The 20862-nt window shown below is 49.3% G+C and overlaps 2 protein-coding genes across 15 annotated transcripts in view; both read right to left on the bottom strand.

The window, feature by feature from the left end:
- The window catches only part of KDM5C (lysine demethylase 5C), a 33526-nt gene extending 26026 nt beyond the window's left edge, over positions 1–7500 (bottom strand). For 9 of the 11 annotated variants that reach the window (XM_049871872.1, XM_049871876.1, XM_049871871.1 and 6 more), the window contains exons 1-4: positions 7028–7500; positions 3087–3164; positions 714–836; positions 234–404 (exon numbers count right to left, since the gene is read on the bottom strand). In XM_049871872.1, the coding sequence (XP_049727829.1) occupies positions 234–404; positions 714–836; positions 3087–3164; positions 7028–7177 (522 nt within the window). In that variant the 5' untranslated portion in view covers positions 7178–7500. The remainder of the gene's footprint in view (positions 1–233; positions 405–713; positions 837–3086; positions 3165–7027) is intronic. The other 2 variants (XM_049871875.1, XM_049871879.1) reach the window with 1 other exon arrangement.
- A 7810-nt stretch (positions 7501–15310) lies between these two features.
- The window catches only part of IQSEC2 (IQ motif and Sec7 domain ArfGEF 2), an 84146-nt gene continuing 78594 nt past the window's right edge, over positions 15311–20862 (bottom strand). For 3 of the 4 annotated variants that reach the window (XM_049872579.1, XM_049872581.1, XM_049872580.1), the window contains 4 exons: positions 20518–20679; positions 18746–18919; positions 18210–18259; positions 15311–17610 (listed from right to left, as the gene is read on the bottom strand). In XM_049872579.1, coding sequence (XP_049728536.1) covers positions 16645–17610; positions 18210–18259; positions 18746–18919; positions 20518–20679 — 1352 coding nt within the window. In that variant the 3' untranslated portion in view covers positions 15311–16644. The remainder of the gene's footprint in view (positions 17611–18209; positions 18260–18745; positions 18920–20517; positions 20680–20862) is intronic. The other variant, XM_049872582.1, reaches the window with a different exon arrangement.

The following is a 20862-nucleotide window of genomic DNA, read 5'->3' as shown; positions in this document are numbered from 1 at the left end:
TCCTTCCTCTGAATTTCTCTATTATTTAAGGCCTTATCTCATAATGGATAGTAGGCTGGCCATACAGACCAAAAAACTCTAGGACCTCTGACCCTGAGCAGTACGGAAAGATTATAAGCATCACTAGGAATGGATAAAGTCTAGGTCCTAAGTCTCTAGTCCACAGAACCAGTTCCATTAAGAAAATGTATCTGGGGGTAAAGCCTCCCTCCACTTCAGCCTAGTGTCCTTACCACAAGGTTGGCTCCAGACTGGTACATCTCATAGGGATAAATGATGCGTTCATAGTGGGAACGCAGCAGGGAGCCAATGTTTTTCCCTGGTGGGTAGTTGAGGCGCTGGGCCACTCGGGCCCACCGACGGTCCTTGCAGATGGCTTCATAACCACCTTCCTCCACCACGATCTGAAATGACAAACAGGAAGGGACATGGATATGTTGTGTGTATATACAACAGGGAACAGGCCTGTAGAAAAGGCAATGAGGACGACTCTAGCTTCTCACATCACTGGAGGCTATCCCCCTCTTCCCAACCACCACCACCCAGAGTCAGCAAGAGACACTAAGAAGTTCTGATGATAGCTTGTATGTTGCCAGGCTATGCTGCTTCTACTGCAGCACAGCAACCCAATATCCAAACCAAGGGGGGCCCCCAAAATGCCAAGGCTATTTGTGTGGGGGGTGGCTGGGGGATTGAGAAAAACCTATTCTTACTTTGCTGAGGCTGTAGAGGTCCAAGATCCGCCGTTCTACATTGGGAATCTTTAAGGAGGAGCCCTGGATTTCCCAGAATTTGGCAATCTGATCCAAGTAGTTCAGCTTCACTCTTGTCTGGGCCTGGGGAAGAAATGGCTCAAAGAGGCTGGCCTCCTCACTGGGAACTGACTCCTGCCTGTCTCTGGCCCAATCTCAGGGGAAGAGAAAGGGTACAGCCCACCTACATTACCCAGGGCCTCTCCCAGTGAACTGGACTCCAGGCTCTACTAAACTAGGTAGTGCTTATCCCCACCTACATTCTCACCTCTGGCACCTTCTAGTCAATTAGGTAAGCCCAAGGTCTCAAAACAGGGGAGGGTACAACATTCAAAACTTTATATACATTCTCTCTCAATCTCCCTTACAGGATTGTATGAGTATTATCTCTTTTACACACGAGGAAACAGAGACTCACACAGCAAGTATTAGGAGATTTGGGATTTAAATAACTTAAGTTGTGGCTTCTCCTCTGCTACTAATTTGCTGTACAGTCTTAAACAAATCAGTTCCACATTCTGAACCCTTATTTTCTGATTTATAAAAGGAGAATAAAATAACTGCCCAATCCACTTACCCGAGAGGGGTGGACTTAACGAGAAAAACAGTGAAGACCCTCTGGAAGCTTCAAAATTCTATCTAAGCTCTAGGCATGTTTTAGAGAACAAAGGCTCCAGAGAACGCACTCATCTTTTTACGCGCCATGAAACTTGGTCCACAGTGGCTGAAGACTAAGAATGCGTACTATAAACAGGTTGGCCTAAAGGACTAAGAGATAGTACACCAAAGCAGCACTGGCACCTGGCCAACCCAGGACCCAATGTAGGCCAAAGATCCCAGAACAAGGCACGTACCATGCTTCCTTGAAATCTCAGTAGCCCAAAAAGGGCTCCCAAAGGCCTCAAGCCTATCACCTCACCCTGGTCAGAGGGTCTGTTCTAGGGAAAACTAGATAGTCACCACGATTCACTATCTTGCCCTGGTCCCTTTCTATGTCATAAATGAGGAAAACTAAGATCTACTTGTGGAAATGACCTACGACTCCTTGGCTGTGGGAACCCCTAAGGGTCCAGAAACCCTATTCCCTCCACCTCAGCCCTTAGTTTTCTGGCCTTGGCCTCATCCCTGCTCTTCCCCTCCCCCCCCCCCCATTAGCCACTACCATCCCTCTGGAAATCCTGCCCCTGTCTTGTCCTAGGCTATACCTTGACCAAACTATACCACCACAGGCTTGGTCAGATACATTTCTTTAAGGAACCTGTACCGCCCCCCCCCCACCAGAGGTGACTTTTGCCCTTACCAAAACAGCACCTAGACTGAGTCTAGGACAGTGGCTACCAATGTGGGGCAATTTTGTTCCCCTGGGGACATTTGGAGATGTTCTGCGACAGTTTTGGTTGTCATAACCCAAAGGGGATAATACTGGCATCTAACAGGTACAGGTCAGGGATGCTGATAAACATCCAACAATGCATAGGATATTCCTTACAACAAACAATTGTCTGGCCCCAAAGGTCAATAGTGCCGAGGTTGAGAAACTCTAGTCTAGAAGACAAAGAAGCTTTTAGGTCGTGGATGTTCAGCTGGGCCTAATTCCATCCCCCACTCCCACGAGCACGCCAGAACATCTACTAAAGCTTGTGGATACAGAATAATTAATTGGGGAGGAGGTGGTAGCATTCTTCTATCCTGCATCTTCCTTGGAAAACTCCAGGACCTTACCCGGAACTGGCTTTAAGGCACCTACTCTCATTATCCCAGGGCATTCTTAAGCCCTTAGTGGAGAACCCCACCTACTCATGGAAAGGGCCTAGACTTCCTACACATAACAAGAGGGAGAAGGCATGCCCTACCTGCCTGATCCCCTGCCCAAGTTTTTAACTATTCCAGCCTCCACATAGACTAGTTCTTGTGCTGTTCCCATCCATCTACTTCACCTTCCATCTTACCAAACAACACAGATGGAAGGTAGATAACACAGTTATGAATGAGTTGGATAAATGAGGCCACATTCAGCTGGCCTAGCAAGAAAGGGTCTCAGCTGGCACCATATTTCCCTTTCGTTGAACCAGGTATGATAGGCTGGTTGACAGGGGAGCTTCAGAAATAGCAAACCTTCGTTCAGAGAAAATAAATGTCACTGCTCTTGGTTATATTCAGAGCTCTGAAGAGTCCTTCATGCCCTGGGTATGCAAAGGAGATGCAATTTCATAGACAAGAGAATAAAAGCCTAGTTATGTAAAGCACCTTAGCCAGGGAGGGCATGAGGGAAGTGGGATCAGAGTTCAAGTACTCATTCTCCCCACCCCCACCACCAGCTGCTAGTCTTCTCACCTCTAGTTCATTCAGCCTCTGGATTCTGGGGGTAAACCTGAAGTTGTCTACTTCCACAGCAAAGGGTGGCTGCCAGTCCTGAAAGGGTAGAGAAGGGAAAGAGACTTGGGTCACTCCAGCACAGTGCAAGACTATAGGGTACCAAAAGCAGCTCAGCATCCCATTCACACCTTTCCAGACCTCCAGGCAACCTAGACCCTTTCATCTGGCAAAAGCCCAACCCACCATGCAGAACTCACAACAGGGCCGAGCAGCCCCTCAAGTCCATATACAAGGCCCCACGCACATGCCCTGGGAAATTTCTCCTGAGTCCCTCCCAACAGTACAGTGCCAGGCTCTCAAGAAATAGAGAGATGGGGCCCCAAACAGTGAACTCTAAACACTCCCTACACTCACATTAATCCCTCGTCTCCTAGCCATGCACTATAAGACACTCAGTCTAAGAGTATTGGGAAGCACACAGAATCTGCGGTCAGAGTCCTGGCTTCATGTTCTAGCTCTACTACATACTACTAGCTATAGGATTTTACCTTTCTAAGCGTGTTTTCTCATCTGTAAGGTAAGAATATGAATTCTTGCCCTGACTTCCTCACAAGACTGACATGGAAAATTAAACTAGCTTCAAACGAAAGTGTTATTCAAAGACATCATCATTAAGAGTTGATATCTAAGGCTGATCTCACCACCTAGTACACATGCAGAGTAGCTCAGCTCCAATTCTGGCAGGATTTAAAGGTTTGCGCCTTTAATGTCTGTTCTCTCAGTTTAAAGGCCTGAGATAGATATTGGAGGCAAGAGCAAGGAACAGGGAGCAAGAATCTGCATTACTCACTGGGTCTGGAAGGCTTCCTGTGGGTTCTCTTACACACCTGCCATGTACAGGAAGAGGCAGGAGAGCAAGTCCAGTGGGGGAGGGGGGAGGTGGTGGTGGGGGTGGTGGTGTATGCTGGGATGCCTGACTGTGGTGGCAAAGAATGGGAAGATTTGGGGAAGCGGGGGAGGGAAGTCAGGGAAAGGTAATAAAAGTGGGGGAGACTCTGCTTTGACAAATTGAAGCTTGTTCTGTCTTGCCCAAGGGTAGCTGTGGAGAGTTCCCTCCCTAGCCCCCTCCGAGCCTCCCATGTGTTCCTCTCCTCCCCCGAGCTCTGGCTCCTGATGGGGTGGGGGAAAGAACCTCGAATAACCTAGACCAATGCCCTCATTTTACTAAGGAAAGTGGGGCCCAGAGAAAGAAAGGTGCTTTCTCTAAAATCACATGCTCAGTTAGTATCTTCTGACCTCCAATCCAAGGCTCTGCATTATACCTACCAGTGATATATATACACACACATGCACACATCCATACGGGTGGGGGTGGGGGGGGGGTGGGCAACAGTAAAACAGAAGAAAAAGCTGCTGTCCTCTTCTGCACACACGTTTAGAAACGGGGCCAGACGACTCACTTACATGCACGCATACTCCTCCCCCAACCTGAAGCAGGCAGAAAACACCTGGTGCACAGTGAAACAGGGGCAAAAAAAAAAGTATGTAGGCTAAAATGGTATGACTCAAACTCAGACAAGCTCCCAAAAGGGTTCCATGTCCTCTTGCCTTCCATTAGAGCATAGCACTCCCCTTAGGGCAGGTAACCCCGGTAAAAAGGTGCTCAAACCCAAAACTCCAGGCACCCTTCTTTCCTGCTGAATCAAGTTCTAGACAAGAATAAGTGCAACATCAAGGAACTCATGACTGGCAATAGCAGAATTGAGATTTCTAGAGCAGGAGCTGTGGGTGCAACAGACAACTGGGGAAGGTCCAACAAATCTTCCAGCCTGGGACCTACAAGCTCCCTTACCCTCCCTTTAGTCCCACACTGTTGTCTATCAAATGTTCAGTATTATCAGGATATGGTGATAAAAAGGTTAGCTACCTTTATGCAAGATGCACAGACCAATCAGCTTGGAGGTGAGATATGAGTCCTGGGCCTGCTCCAAGGTACCAACACTCTCCTCCCACTTATTTTCCCCAAGTACAACAGTCACCTGTCCAGCAAGTCGGATTCCAAACCTCCCTTCCACAGGCAAACCTCCAATTCCCAGATACTCATCTGCACAAAGGCTCCCACTCTGGGCCCATGTGCCACTTTAGTGAATTTCAAATTCCAGCCAGAAGAAGGTTCAGCTGCCTAAAGGAGTAGCCCCGGACAAGGAGAGAGAGGAAAAAAAAAAAAAAAAACCAGAGAGCCAGGTCTCTCGGATTAGAGGAAGCGGACTGCTGAGATAGATAAGTGTAACAAAGGACGGCCCCCTGCTGGCCACACACACCTCCTTCCTGGTCCCCCAAGGCAGGGTAACGACCACCAGCTCAAGGCTAGCCTGCCCAGCTAAGCCCAACACAGAAAAAAATCAATGTCAGGCCTCAACTACCTACTGTTGTCAGATAATGCCTCTTTCCTACAAGTGTGCCCAGGACTCCGGCCTCTCCCTTCTGCTAGCCTTCCTGACATCTCACTACCCACTGCCACTCCCTTACCAAGGACAAGGATACCTCAGAGGTCTGTGGCCAGGCTCCAACAGGGGAGAAACTGGCTTACCCCACACCCCTCAAAGGATCCATCTTAAACTAGCCTAGATCTGTGGCTGAGCACCAGAAAGTATCGAGGTGAAAAAGGAGGTCTGCGGTGCCCTCCTCCAGTAGGAGTGAGGCTTCCCATCTCATTCCAGTCAGGAGACATTCACTCAAAAACACCCTGTTCCAGCCAAATCAATTCCTGTCCTTGGAATCCCAAGTGGTCACTGAACACCACATATCATCATTTGTCCCCCATGCCAGCAAGGCGTCAGTTGTCCTAGCCCCTGGGGAAACTTCTGGTCTGAAGCCAGGCCTAAGAGCAAAGATACACCCTTTGCTGCTGACCTCTGGGAATGAGGTGTTCCAAAGGCACCCTCTTCCATAGCTTCATTCTGTTTCTGGGAGCCCAGGAATGCCCTATCCTCTGGGACCTCCTACATTCTGGGACAGAGCAAAAGTAGACATCTTCCAAGGACTGGTAACCCACCCCCAAGCTGATTGGTCCAAGACTCTCTATAAGAAATCAAGTTGGGGGGCGGAGGGTGTGATATGCAGGAAAGGCCCTGACAATGTCTTCGACCCTGATTAGGAAAGGAGATAATTCCCTGAACCCATCTCAGAGGAAAGAACTGTGAGACCAACTCTGGTCCACCAGGCTATTATCACAGACTGGCCTGGAATGGGCAGTGTTGAGTAAATATGAGTCAACTCACTTAGGGGAAAATCAACAGCCACATCAAACACCTTCACAGTCACAATAATTGTCACTTATCTAGTGCCTACAACACACAGGCACTACCTAGCTTAATCTAATTCTCTCAATAACCATTCAAAGTACACGAAACCCATCTCACAGGCTCAGAGAGATTATGTTACTTGCCCAAGGTCACACAACTAGCTAGTAAGCTGCAGAGTAGAGTTTGGAACTCAGGTCTGTCTCCCTTCAAAACTGTGATCTTTCCACTACATCAGGCTGCCTTCCTTAAGAGACGTGATTGACAGCAGATGAGAGAACCGCCTTATTAGCGCAGCCCTGACCCGGGTGGTCGGTGGTAACTAAGAAATGTGTGGGGTGCCTCTCTGTGAACTCTCCCCCGCCCACTAGGCATCCCTGAAGACTGGGGTGGGGAGGGGGGTGTGCCTCTGATCCAGGTAACTACGGACTTAATATCACGAGAGGACCCCCGGCCCCAGCATTCTTTTTCCGACCCGGGCAGCATCCACAACAGTTCCAGCGCCCCCACCCCCACCCCCACCCCCACCCCCCGCTCCCCCACACCTTGAGCTGCCCTCCACCCGACTTCTCCGCCAGGTACCCTAGTTCCCCGCCCTCCCCCCGCCGCCCTCCATCGCCGACCCTGTCGCCGGCGACCAGTAGCCCTGGGCCTTACCGCGGGTGGGCGGATCTTGCAAATGCCCGACTTCTCCGCAATGGGCCTGATTTTCGCGATGTAGCCAAGCGGGTCTCGGAACTCGGCCCAGCTGGGCTCGAACACCGGGCACTCCGGCGGCGGTAGGAAGTCGTCGGACCCTGGCTCCATGGTGGGCCCTACAGCTGGGCCAAGTATCAGGAGGGCCCGGACCGCCCTTAAGGACTCATGGCGCCGCCGCTGTCTGAAGCCAAGGCACTGCTCGGGGACTAGGCCCTAAGCAGGGCGGCCGCCGCCCGCCGAGGGCCTAGGGGGCGTGTGGCTGCCGTGTTCTGAGAGTCTCAGGCTGCCGCTACTGCTACCGCCTCTTCGTTCCACTCCTTTCCTTCCAAACTGTGCCAATGACTCCCAACTACCGCAGCCTTCACCGCCAGTTAGCTCCCCATCGCGGCGGCCCTCATCGCTACCGCAGCCATCTTAGTTTGTCAGCCTCTTCCCCCCTCCCGCTCCCTCCACACCACAACAAACCGGATCCCTCCGCAGTATGTCCCTCCTAGCCTCGTATGCCTCGAATTAGACCAAATCCTAGGAAGCCTTCATCCCTTGGGGAGCGAGCTGAATCAGCTGGCGTGGATTCCCTAGGTGAAAGCAGAAACTCAAAAGTACCGCTCCAACTGAGAGAAAATAGTCCACAACAGCGGCGGAGGAGCAAGATTGTAATTACTAGGTCTTCTTTCCGGATGGGTCGGCGGTGCACGTTTAAAGGCCAGTTTTGCGCATGCGCGTTGTGGAGACAGACCGGAAGAGGAGCTGGAGTCAGTGGGTGGTGGGTCAACTGGCACCCCCCCACCCCGCCGTGCACCTCAGCCCTGCAGTGTTTCTCGCACCCATGCTCTTTCCCTTTTCATTCAGGTCTTTCTGATATGGGCAACGGAAGGCGGTCTCGGGTACCTAATTGCAAGGGACCCCTTTTGGTGGCCGTGACACCCCTGGGGCTTTGAGGTTCTACAAGAAGTAAGGAAGGCGGCTGCTCACTCCCCGGGGATTGTGGATTTTTTAGAATCCTGGGCCCCAAGGAGAGGAAGGAAGTATTTATTTTGTCCAAGGTCATGTAGAGGTCTCTCAGAGATGGGTTCTTAGCTCAAAGTCATTGCCAATTAGCATTTTAATGAACATTGTCAACTGATCTGTGTGTACTTCTGATGTGTGTACATTTGTGGGGTGCACTACTACGAAATAAGCCTGGGCGTATGTATATTTTAATTATGGGATGTTTAGCGACAGCGTATTTATCCATTGCTTACCAGTGCCTGGAGTCCCTGGTGCCTCGTAGGGTTTCCAAGGAGCTGCTGGTGGATTTGAACTGCTGACCTTTTGGTTAGCAGACAAGCTCTTAACCATTGTGCTACCAGGGCTCCATTTATTGTATATAGTTCCTGTCATATGCATCCGTGCTCCTAGTATGTGTACATTTACTTCTATTGTGTGTATGTTCTTCGAGTAGTTTCTGAATAGGTTTATTTCTACTATTTTGAATGCATAGCAAAGTAGTACTTTGTCCACATATATCAGGCATCCACTGCATTTGATAATCTATATTATTCATCAGTTATGGGCCTACTGTATACAGTTTAAACACCTACTGTATACATATTAGAATACTTGTGTACACACTGATTAAATGTTTATTTTGTGTTCCTCCACCAGATTGAGTTCCTTAAGGGCAGGGACATGTGGCCTTATACATCCTCAGCACCTGGTGTGGTAAGCATTGAATGAATGCTGAGTGAACAAAAGAACAAATGAATGAGACTGAAAATCACATATACTCTTTGTAAACATCTCTGTACTGTAAGCTTGGATATGTTTGAAGGAGGTAGGTGGTGTCATTCCTTCATCCAGTTAACTGTTCCTAATCACATACTGTGTGCCAGTTAGGTACATTCTGCCCATTTCAGTACTGAGCTAAGGACATCCCATTTGAGGGAGCAGGGCACACAGGTAAGAGCTCACACCCTGGAGTCAGACAGTGCTGCCATTTTCTAGTTATGTGACCTTTGGCAAGTTCCAACTTCTGAAACTGAAATGGGGATGATGATAATACCTCTGAGGTTTGCTGAACAGTGGGTTTCTCAGTATCTGTAGCTGTTATTTTTATATCTGGGAGTCAACAACAAATATGTCATACTCATTAAGAGCCTACTTTGTGCCAGGCATTTTGCCTAGGGATTTCATATTTTTTATCACCTGAATCTTTACATTACCTTGAATGTTCAAGATCTTTATACTCACTTGCTGTTGAGGAAATTTGTCCCAAGTAATACAAATAGCAAGTGACATCTCCTGTCTAGTTTTCTAGGTATCAGGGAAAACCTCAACTTCTCCACACCAGAAACAAAGTGAATGACCCAAGTGAACAACTGTCTGGATGGGGAAACAGAAAGCTAGGCAAGGTGATGCTGCTAATAGTAATATCGCTAGCATCTAACAGCCCACATACCTCTTTCATATCAGTTATTTCCCTTGATCTTTGTAACAGTCGAGAAAGAAGTAGGTCAGGTTTCCCATTCTGTAGATGAGGAACTAAGCCCCCAAAAGATTGAACAACTTGCCCAGTGTTACACAGGAAGTTGCTGACTCCTGGTCAAATGCTCTTCCTGTCGCTTGCCCTCACCAGGAATAGAACTGGGCTGGAGAAGGATGAGGAGAATGAAAAAGGTGGGAGAGTATGCCAAATCCTAAGCTGAAGGAAGCCTTTCCATCTGGAGGCAGCTCAGTAAAGGGCAAACGGAATGACTCAGGAGTCAGGAGACCAGGGTTTAGGTCTCAGCTCAACTCAGGCTTCCCACAGCCTTCTCTGAGGTCCTTAGCCCAGATACAACCCCCATCCTGGAAGGACAAATAGAAATTGCATAGAGTTTTTTAAGTCAGTCAGATCAAATTCATTCACAAATATTTATTAAATTCCAACTATGCACCAGGCATTTATCTGGGCACTGGGAATATAACAGTAACCGAAACAGACATGGTCCGTCCTTTCCTAGGGCTGACATTCACCCACTGAGATCTCACCTCTCTGAGCCTTGATAAAGCATTTATACAACAAGGCTAAATAATCCCTTTCTCACAGGGTTGTTATGAAGATTGGAGCTAATGATGGCTGCCATTCATCAAGGGTCAGGGGCTATGAAAGAAGGCTTGTTTTACAGATGAGAAGTATAAACTTACCGGAGTACTTGGCTAGTAAGTGGCAGATCCAGAATTCAAACCCAGGTCTGTCAGACTGCCATACAACTCTGACTATAAAAGTCTCAGCATGGTGCTCCCCACACAGTAAGGTGGGGAAATGGGTCCCTTTCCCAAGCATTAGGTTCTGCTAAGGAGTTCCTGTGTGGCATAAATGGTTAAGCACTTTGCTGCTAACTGAAAGGCTGGTGGCAGTTAGAACCCACCTAGTGGCACCTCAGAAGAAAGGCCTGGCAATCTGCTTCCAAAAGGTCACAGCCTTGAAAACCCTAGGGAGTGCAGTTCTATTCTGAAACACATGGACTCACCATGAGTAGGAATCAATTCAATGGCAACTGGTTTTTGTTTTGTTTTGTTTTGTTGGAGAGGTTAAACAATTTTTTCACGTTTAATAGCTATGTAAAGTTTTCCCTTAATTTTTATTTGCCCGTTTTTATTGCTCCCCCCCCCCCCCCCGCTTTCTTTCTTTAAGCAAAAACAGGGGTGGATTATAAGGATACAAAAGCATCTCACATAACTCAAGGGCAAAAAATGCACTTGAGACTGTAAGGGTTTGGAACCTGGAACTGGAGAGCAGAATAGGTTCTAAATATCAATAGGGAGACGTCATAAGGGAGTGCTGTCTATTGCAGCCTCTCACTGGTCTCTGTAACAGGTAAGGAAGTGCTGGAGAAAGAAAACCTCTAACATTGTAATGAAAGATCAGCTGGTCTCTAAACCTTAACCACATAAATCCAGAGGATGGATTTTTACAAGTTCCACCAGTGTGGCACCACAGCAACTTCTCTGCCATCCAGTGAGCTACGGCTGTGCCCTCTCTGCAGCAACTGGTTTTTTTGTTGTTGTTGTTGCATCTTGTTGGGGACCAACCTGAGTCTGGGCACTGCAAGCTTAAGAACTGGGAAGCATCAGGGAGCTCACCCTGGCCCAGGGGGTTCGGTTAGCTTCATCTACCCACCTGGGAGAGGGCCTGGCATGGAGTTGGTGCACAGCAGTAATTGAAAGACTTGGCTGGACTCGCAACCACACTCAACCCATCCGTGTCTTATGGATGAACTGGATGAGAGTGACTCTGTGCCTCATTTTTTTTTTCATTTGTAAAATAGGGTCCCTTCTAGCTCTGAAGTGGGTATGAGCTCTAACTCCTAAAGAGCTCTGGAATCTATCCCCTCTTCTCTACATCATCTTCTACTTCACAGTTGAGCTATTTATTGTTTTGGGTTTAACCTGGACTATTAAAAGAACCTCCTCAAGGTGTCTGTATGAACTCGTGGTATTTATATACATAGATACAGAGAAATATAGATGTCTATTATGTGCTTAATACATATATATAACAATAAAATGATATATTCAAAATAGTGATAATTCAAAATAAATTATTATAATGGTGGATTATAACTCATCGACTAAAAATCCATGAGTCCATACTGATATAAGTAAATAAGATGAGGGAAAAGGTTTGAAAGCTCTTCCTTAGAGTGTCAATGTATACAAAAACTTTTTCCAAATGAAAAATCAAACTCTGAAAATGTAGCTATAACACCTAGTGCCTAAGTCTTGGTTCCTAAATACCATTCTCTACTAAAAGAAAAAACAAACCAAGAGTCCTTGGAGAGATAAATGGCTGATTGCAGGCTGGGCCAAGGAAAGTACAAATGGGCCTAGAGCATCTTGTGGTGCCAGAAAACAAGGAAGTGCTCAAAGAAACATGGAGAGATGTCAAAAGGACACAGGAGCCAGCTTTAAGGGCCTCCTGCTGGCCAAAACTGGGCCATTTTGAACATCAAAATAAAGAATAAGAGTAATGTGTTACAATTCATTGAATAAAATAAATGTGGGAGAAGGGAAGGCTCTTTCTTACAGTAGAATGCTAACTTATGCATGTAGAAAGAATAATGGCATTAGAAAATCACCATTTGGTAACCACAACCACAATAGTTTAAGGGGAGAACCATCAGTGAATGCTAAAACTAGTAGGTGAAAGTTTGAGGAGTTACAGGATATTTACATAGTCTCAGTGGATCTCTCTACAAGCTACTCATTAATTACAAAGGTAAAAATAGTAATTTTACAGTAGAGAAACTATGTGTCACCGGGTCCTACTTTAGCTTCTACTGAGGCTGGGGTGAAAACCCTGGTGGTGTAGTAGGTTAAGTACTATGGCTGCTGACCAAAAGGTTGGCAGTTCAAATCCACCAGGCTCTCCTTGGAAACCCTATGGGGGCAGTTCTGCTCTGTCCTATAGGGTCACTATGAGTTGGAATCAACTCAGTGGCAATGGGTTTGGTTTTGGTTTTTTGAATCTGGGGTGAGAAATCTGTTGGCAACAGAGGAATGGGGATATACAGAGAAGGATTCCCTATCTCCATGCTTGGTATATGCTGCACCCACTGCCTGGGCTGCCCTCTCCCATTCCTTTTTTACTATTCCACCAACACCTTGCAGTCTCTCACACCTCCAGGCCTTTGCATAAGCTGCTCCCTCTGACAAATGTCCTTCTTTACCTGGCTAATTCCTATGCACCCTTCAAGACTCAGCTTAAGGGACTGATCTAGAAAACGTTCCCCGACCCCCACCCCAAGTTAGGTTTTCTCCTTTATGCTCCATTTCTTTCTGGGCCTGCACTTATTATTGTATTGACATTATCCCCACCAGGCTGTACACTCCTAAAGGTCTAATTCTGCACTGTCCAATATGGTAGCCACTACCCACATGTGGCTATTTAAATTTAAATAAAAAATTCAGCTCCGCAGTCACACTAGCCACATTTCAAATGCCCAATAGCCACAGGTGGCTAGTGGCTACTTTATTGGACAACACAGATACAGACATTTCCATTTCCAGGAAGATCTACTGGACAGCACTGATCTACAACAAGGATAAGAACTCTATGCGATTCTAGGATCTGTGTCCCTTGTTATGTGTTGTCCCTCCTTATCTACATCCCTGAAGAGATTGGCAGTAGAACATTTGATATGAGGACAGCCAATGGGCTTGTTCTCAGGTCCTTAGAGAAATGGGAATGTGAGGAGATGAACTACCCCTACACAGTCTGGATGATGAGCCTCTGCGGAGAGGGAGAGAATAGCGCAGAGACAATCCAGTGCTAAGACTGCAATGATGAGGAGAGGAGTAGACCTTAGGAAGGAGATGAAACATGAGGAGGTCCCAGAGGAGCCCCAAAGCTGGTATACAGCAAAGATACCTTACTCTAAGGTTTAGCTTAGAATGAACTATTCATCCATTCATTCAGTCAACAAAATTTTAGTGACATTTGTGCTGTGCCAGGTACTGTGCTGGACAACACCCTGGACAGACCAGTATCACTCTCCAGGCACTTGTGGCCTGGTAGGGGAGATAGACAGTGACATGAGGGATCTCCAAGCACATCTTGTAAAGGACGGGTCCTTTAAGCCCATCTTGCAAGAGTGGGAAAATATTTATCAGGGATATTGGGGAAAGTATGTCTGGCAGGGGAAAAAGCACAGGTAATACTGAGGTTGGAAAATACAAGCATTTTCAGGGAACAGTGAGCACTTGGCCAAAGTGTGGGTAAGGAATGAGAGGACTACAGAAAGAGGCTGGAAGCACAGCATGGAGGACCTCCAGTGTCACAACAAGGATTTTGCTTTCATTTCTGTATGTGGCCAAGAATAGCTTACTGCATCTCTAGCAGGGAATAGGTACTTCACATGCCTCTGTTAAAGGTTGCCCTGCAAGATTATTATACCCATTTTCCAGGTGGAAGACCAGGCTCTGAAACGCCAGGTGACTTGTCAGAGGCGACACAGTGAAGTCACTGAGCCAGGATTTGCGTGTGGAAAGCTGAGCTTTGGGAAGATAAATCCAGCATCAAGTTGAGGTTGGAAAAAGGGAGAATGACCAAAGGTAGCGCAGCTTGGTCTACCAGGGAAGAAACAAAAAAATACTGATTGGACTTGATTCAGGGCCCTCTGGGCCTAAATTCTGGTCCTTGAAAACTTGAGGAGGCACTAAATGCTTACATGGTCTCAGCTGCGGAGGGGTGGGGAGGTGTCGTTTTGTTTTCTGCTAGGTGTCCTGGGGCTGCCTTTGAATGTGCAAATGAGGAAAAAAACAAAGACAATTGGTCAAAGCCGCTAAAGAATAGGACCATTCAAACCATTCTCTCTTAGAGGCCACTCCAGGTTCTAGGAAGGCAGCAAAAATATTTACTGACTGCTGCTCCTGGGAACCCTGAGGACCCTAGCCTAGAGCCATTGCTCTGCCCCATCCCTCAGGTGCTATGCTGAGACTCAGGACATCATGGTGCTATAAACATCCCATTTCATAGGGAGGCAATTTGTGGGGCGGGAAAGGGACCTGGGCTAGAAGTCAGGAAAACCCTGTCTTCTGACTTGCTACGTGGCTTTAGGAAAGACCCTTCCCTGCTCTGGGCTTTTCTCCTCCTCTGTAAACTAAAAGGAATTCAGCTATGTTGTGTATATACACAGAGCCCTTATAATGTATCTAGCTCTGTGCCTTCCTGGGCCAAGCCACCCTCCCCACCCCTCAAGAATAGAGATGTGGCTAGCAGTTGTGGAGGGGGACTCCAGGGCAAAGCCAGGCCAGCCACAGAAGGGTGTGGATAGATGACACAAGAGTGGAAGGAAATACCAAACCTGTGGAAGAGAAAGGAACTAACTTGTTGAGCACCTTACTCCATGCAGGCTGCTTGACTTTCATTACTTCATGGAACCATCAAAACTCCAAGTGGCAAAGGCTTATCATCCCCAGTTTTAAATTGAGGAAACTGAGACTAAGGGTAACTTTCCCAAATTCACATGCTTAGGGAGTGGAAAACCCAGGATTGAACTAGATCAACTCCAAAGTCTATACTCTCCCACTATGTCATGCAGACCATTTATGAAATGAGATAGGGAAAAATCCCTCACCCCCACCTCCCACCCAACCAAAATACCTTGCCCACCCACTTGCCTGAACTGCCATTAGCACAATACCTCCCTGGGTTAAGGCCCCTTTCTCTTGGGGCTCCACAGTGGAGGGAGGGGGCATAAGTAGGAGGCAGAGGCAGGAGGTGAGCACAAGGTCTTTTATGAGGCATCAAATATACATTCTTATATACAAGAAGGAAAAAAGACAATGTCTGAACCCCGGCTCCTCTCCGTACAACCCCTCCCACTGCCCTCCTCCCTTGCCCCCAAGCCCCGGGGTCCCTGACCCTTCATACAGCCAAGGTCTGTCTGTCTGTACTACAGCCCATGGTAGAGAGGGGAGAGGGAGGCAGGAGCTGAGAAAGGGGCTTGATATGTAGGACAAGAAGAGGAGCTGGGGCTTGTAAAAAATATATTTATAATAAATAAATGGCTGGAGAGGCAGAGGAGATTTTGAAGGACAGAAGGACTCAGGCATCTTGGCTCCCAGCCCCCACTTTGATGGCTTCCATCTCTGCCTCAGGAAGGACATCTTGGGCTCATAATGGCCCTCTGGGAGCCTCTCTCCCTAGGGCTGATGCTGGGTACCCTGCCCCAGCGAGGTGTATGTGGGCAGTATCTGTAAAGTGCATTGTCTTCAGTTGTAGGTAGGGTAGGTGTAAGGGAATGGGGGGGGGGCATGCAATATGGGTGAGGGAGGGCAGTGCCCTTCTCATCCCAGACCTGGGCCCCCCAAAATCTATCTGGACGTCAATCAGGATAAGAACGTTGTGTTGCAGGGAGAGGCAAGGTCCTGAAGCTGAAGAGGGCTGGGCTGGGGGCTATTGGAGAAAGGGCATACATAGACTGGCTCTAGAGAGAAAGCATTGTCCCATCTAGGAGCTAGCATAAGCAGGATCCTACCTACCAGTGCATTGGCAGTCTATGTCCTCCAGCAGGCAGAAAGACACATGGAGGTGTGTGGCCAGGCCCTGAGGTCAGAGAGAGGGCCAAGCCCGCTGAGGTTTAGCCACAACTCTACAGAGCTCTCTCCTAGCCCCACACACCCAGAGGAACCTTGGGGAAACCTTCACCTCTACAGCTCTGGAGGCCTATCCTTCTCTCCCAGCCAGAGATGAAAGGGAGCTCATTTGGCCTGGAGGTCTAAAGCCCCCCAGCCAGACCTCCAGAGAAAAGGGGGAAAGAAGAAGAGAGGAAAAAGAGGAAGAGGATCTCTGAAAGATCCTCACTACTTCCTAGAGCTAGACAGCCCTGAGTCCAGGCTTCAAGTGGCAGGGGTCCTCAAATCTGGAAGGAAACCCATGATGACTATACTGTGGGAGTTAGAAGAGGGATCCCAAGGCAGGGAAGAAGGGGCAAAGAGGACATTTCTATATGTATATATATTTTGGAAAAACTTAGGAAGAAAAGAGGGTACAAGGGCCCTCTGCAGTCATTTCCCCAGACCTTCCTGGGCCCCAGCTCACTATCCATTCATCAGACCACGGTGCTGATCCGACTTGGCTTGGCCTTGGGGTTTGCAGTGGGTGGGTTGGCTGTGCCAGGGGGCCCAGAGGCGTGCAGTGGGCCATGGGGTGAGGTGGGCGGCAGAGGCGAGTGTGGGGTGTGGGGTGAGGGTGGAGGCAGTGGTGGGTAGGAAGGGTGGGGTGGGATGGGTGAGTGTGGTGACAATGGTGACTGGGGATGATGGGGGTGGGAGTAGGAGCCTCCTGACGGCCGGGATCCAGGGCCCCCAGCTGCCCCTGCAGCTGGCATCATCTGTGGGTGGTGACTAAAGATGAAGTGCTTGGGGCCCTGTTTGTGGGCTGGAGGGTGTTGGGGGGCAGGACTGTACAGGGGCAGTGGGGATGTGGGCTGGTGCAGGGGGTGGCGGCCATGTGGGACAAACTGAGGGTGCCCTCCAGCCCCCCGTCTGGGAGCCCTGCCTGGCCGGCCCAAGGTATAGTGCTGGGGGCCTGGGACTGGGCCATGTGCATGAAAGTGACGATGTGGCCCCACAGGTGGGGCTGAGGCTGGAGGTGGTGGAATGGAGCCCAGTTGGGGCAGGGGTGGGGGCTGCTGAGGAGGTGGGGGTAGAGGGGGCTGCTGGGGTGGGAGGTAAGGTGGTGGGGCAGGGCCTGGTCCTTGGCAATACTGGGCATGCAGGGCCTGGAGCTTGGACTGCCCATCAGGCAGCACCCCTAGGCCACCATGGCTGTGACCATGGTGGTGGTGGTGGTGGTGGTGGTGGGTGGAAGAAGCAGATGAAGAGGAGGCAGAGGCCTGGCCTGTTGGCGGTGGTGGCATCTGGAAGGGCCCCTTGCCCCGCTTGCTTCCAAATAGGGAGCCCAGGAAGGATGAGGAGTTGGAGACGGGCCTCTGGCTCTTGTACTCCTCTGGCGGCGGGGGTGGGGGCGGAGGTGGCATCCTCTGGTGAGGGCGTGGACTGCTAATAACAGACCCCTGGAAGGGGGAGGGGGGAAGTCAGGCCAGTCTAGATGTCCTAAACCCCCAACCCTAAACTCCACCCCTGTCCCTTAGGGCTGGAGCTAGGGAGACAGAACTCCCGAGTCATAATAATAATAGTAAAATAATAGTCCTTTACTTGTACATGGGGCTTCCCAGATTGCAAAGCTCTGCAGTCACATTCACTATCTCATCTGAGCCTCAGGTGGGAGAGGAATAATTAGTATTACCTCTTTATTACCCCCATTTTGCAGGCAGGGAAAACATTAGGCCCAGAGAGGCAGAGTGGCTTGCTCAGGGTCAAAGAGCAAGACTTGGAGGTAACAGCTTCTTATGACCCAACTCCAAGGGCATCACTACTTAGAGTCTGCCCTGGGGTTGGGAGGGGGCATGGGAGAGTGGAAGACAGACTGAGAGACAGGCAGAGTGAGGACAGACAGAGTTGAGGACAGATGGAGAGAATGGTTGGCTGGGAGAGAAGCCACACGGTTCCCAGCATGGAAGGGGGAGAAGCAACAGGTCCCCTCTTCCTCTGGGGTTCCATGCCCGGGGCAGGGCTCATGCAAAAGACAAGTGGGGCAAGAGCTGGCACTTACTTCAATGGTGCTGTCCAGCGATCCCACGCTGTTACGCCGCCCCCGCTTCCCTGCACCCACAAGCAAGGAGCCCAGCGTCAGAGCAGCAACCCCCCCTCCCCACCCTGTTGGGCTCTAGAGCTGGGCACCAGGCCTGGGCCCCTCCCGAGGACAGACACCCCATTATCCCTTTCCCCCATTGAAGAGGGGGAGGTGGGGAGGAGGAGAGGTGGAGAAGAAGAGAGGAGGAAAAGATGGAGGAGGAGGAGAGGTGGTACAGGAGAGAGAAAAGAGGAAAAAGAGGAGGAGACGTGGAGCAGCAAGAGAGAGGGGCTAAGACTGTGGCCCCACTTCACACTCCCTGACCCAAACCCTGGGCTCCACCTGTTCTGTCCTGGCTACCAGGCCCCCTGTGGCACAGTGCCCAGGGCTCTGGATGAAGGCAGGGTATGTGTGCGTGTGGCAGGTTGAGGGAAGGCTGGTGGACAGTGATAGGAGGCAAAGAGGACACCTGGTCCCACATCTCCCCAGCTAGGACAGGGGTGCAGAAAACTTACCTGCATCAGAGAGGTCTCGCAGGGAACTGCTGAGTGCACCTCGTTTGAGCCCATCGCCTGCCCCGTAAGTGTCCTCCAGGCTACTGCGGGCCAGTGTCCCATTCACTGAGTCCTTGGCCCCTCCAGGCTGTGAGGCGTTAGGCCGCATCAAACCTTTCTGCTTCTCTAGCTCCGCTGGATGGCAGTGGGGGAGACAGAGAGCAAAGGTCAGGAATAGGAGTGAGACCTTACCTGACTGACCCCAGGTGCCTTACTCTTCCTCCCTCCCTCTCTTCTCCAGGACTCCTGTTTTGCCCTCTGAAGAGGTAGCACATGTTTTTCCCCAAGCCTCAGCTTCATCTCTGAGGCTTGCTCAGTGCCCAGCCCATCTCGCACCATCTCCTTTTGCTCAGTCTTCCCTTCATCCCTTTCAATGCTTGCTCTTCCTTCCCCTTTCCCCTTCTTTTCACTGTCCTTTTTTTCTGCCCTCTTTCAATCCGATTTCCCAAACCACCCTTGCCCTTTAACAAAAAAGCTTCCCAGAAGATGGTTCCCTAGAGAACAGGGAGGTCCTTGCGGCCTATGGCAAAGGGCAACCTTTCCAGACCTCACTCAGTTCTCCAAACCTTACTCCAGAGCAGAGAGACTCCTGGAAGAACAGGAGCAGGAAACTGACAGGAATTGAATCCTTTATTATGTGCTGGTAGTAGGCTGGGTGCTATACATCATACTTCATCTCTCTCAAGCCTCACAACAGTTTTGAGGTAAGTATTATCATCCACATTTTTCAAAGGAAAAAACTGAGAATCAGAGAAGTCATAGAGCTTGCCCAGGATCATACAGCTGGAAAAGGTAGAGCTGACATCTGGAAGCAGGTCTGCCTGACTCTGGAGCCTGTGCTCTCTCAGCCTCCTTACACCCCAACTCCCTATTGCCCTTCCCTCCTCTTGGTATGCTAATTCCTCTCTCTGAATTTTCCCAGGGTCTCTAGTGAACTGAAATTTCAGACCCTGCCTTGCTGAGTAGAGTGCACCCTGGAACTCTGAAGGCCTCACCAAGGAGCTGTCCAATGTCCTTGTCTCCTTCTGTCGGCCTGCCTCGTTCTCCTTAACACAATGTTAATTAACTGTGACAAGGAACTGGGACTGCTTAGCCTGGAGAAGAGAAAACTTGGAGGGCATTGGGAGGGAGGAAATGTAATCACTATTTTTTATTATGTATGATCAAAATGACTTGGCATAACCCCTGGAGGCTGGGAGGATAGGTCATCAGGACTCAACTCAAGAATTAACATGTGGGGAGAGTAGAAGAGAGGGTGGGAAGAGGAATGATATTTGTTGAACACCTAAGATGTATTAGGACACTTCATCTACCTTATCTCTCTTGATCTCCACAACTCTGTGAAGGAGATTTCACTATCCCAATTTCATGTATGAAGAAACTGGGGCTCAGAGGGTTAAGCAACTTGGCCCCGTTTACCCAGATAATAAGTAGCATACCTGGGATCTGAAAATACAGTCCTACCTTCCAATACCCTGATTCTTCTCCCTGCTGCCTTTCAATAGAAGAAGAGATGGCTCATAATTAGGGCTTGGAATAATAATCTGAGGTTGGGAAGTTATGAGCACCTTGTCACTGAAGGTATTCAAATGGAGGTTGAAGGTTCCTAGAATGAGGGTAGGAAGGTTGGACAAGCTAACTCTCAACTCTGAGATTCTGAGAGGACAGGATTCTTGGTTTCTGCAGGGCAGTATATTAGGAGAGGGGAAAGGAGGTGTGGCTAGGCTACTCACACTCCACACGGTATTTCTCCATCTCCTGCACTTCAGCAATGGATTCGCGTAGGTCAGATGTAAAGCGCAGTCGGTCCTGGAGGCTGGGAGCATTGAAGATGATAAGGACTTTCCGCTCTCCACCAGGTACTGCAGACAACAACTTGATCCCAAACTGATAATCTGTGGGGAAAGGGAGGTAGCTGGGTAGTTTGGGCACCTCTGTCAGGATTGAAGCGAGGTGGCTCATAAGTGAAACGATTTTTCCGATGTGCAACTCTGATCATGCCCCCTCTCTGCTCAAGAATCTTCAGTGGCTCCCCTTTGCCCCCAAAGTCCCCAAACTCCTGGTAGTCGTGATCCTGT

This window comes from Elephas maximus, chromosome X, assembly GCF_024166365.1.
Source record: "Elephas maximus indicus isolate mEleMax1 chromosome X, mEleMax1 primary haplotype, whole genome shotgun sequence".
In the NCBI taxonomy this organism is placed as follows: Eukaryota; Metazoa; Chordata; class Mammalia; order Proboscidea; family Elephantidae; genus Elephas; species Elephas maximus.
This window is presented reverse-complemented; position numbering and strand designations above follow the sequence as displayed.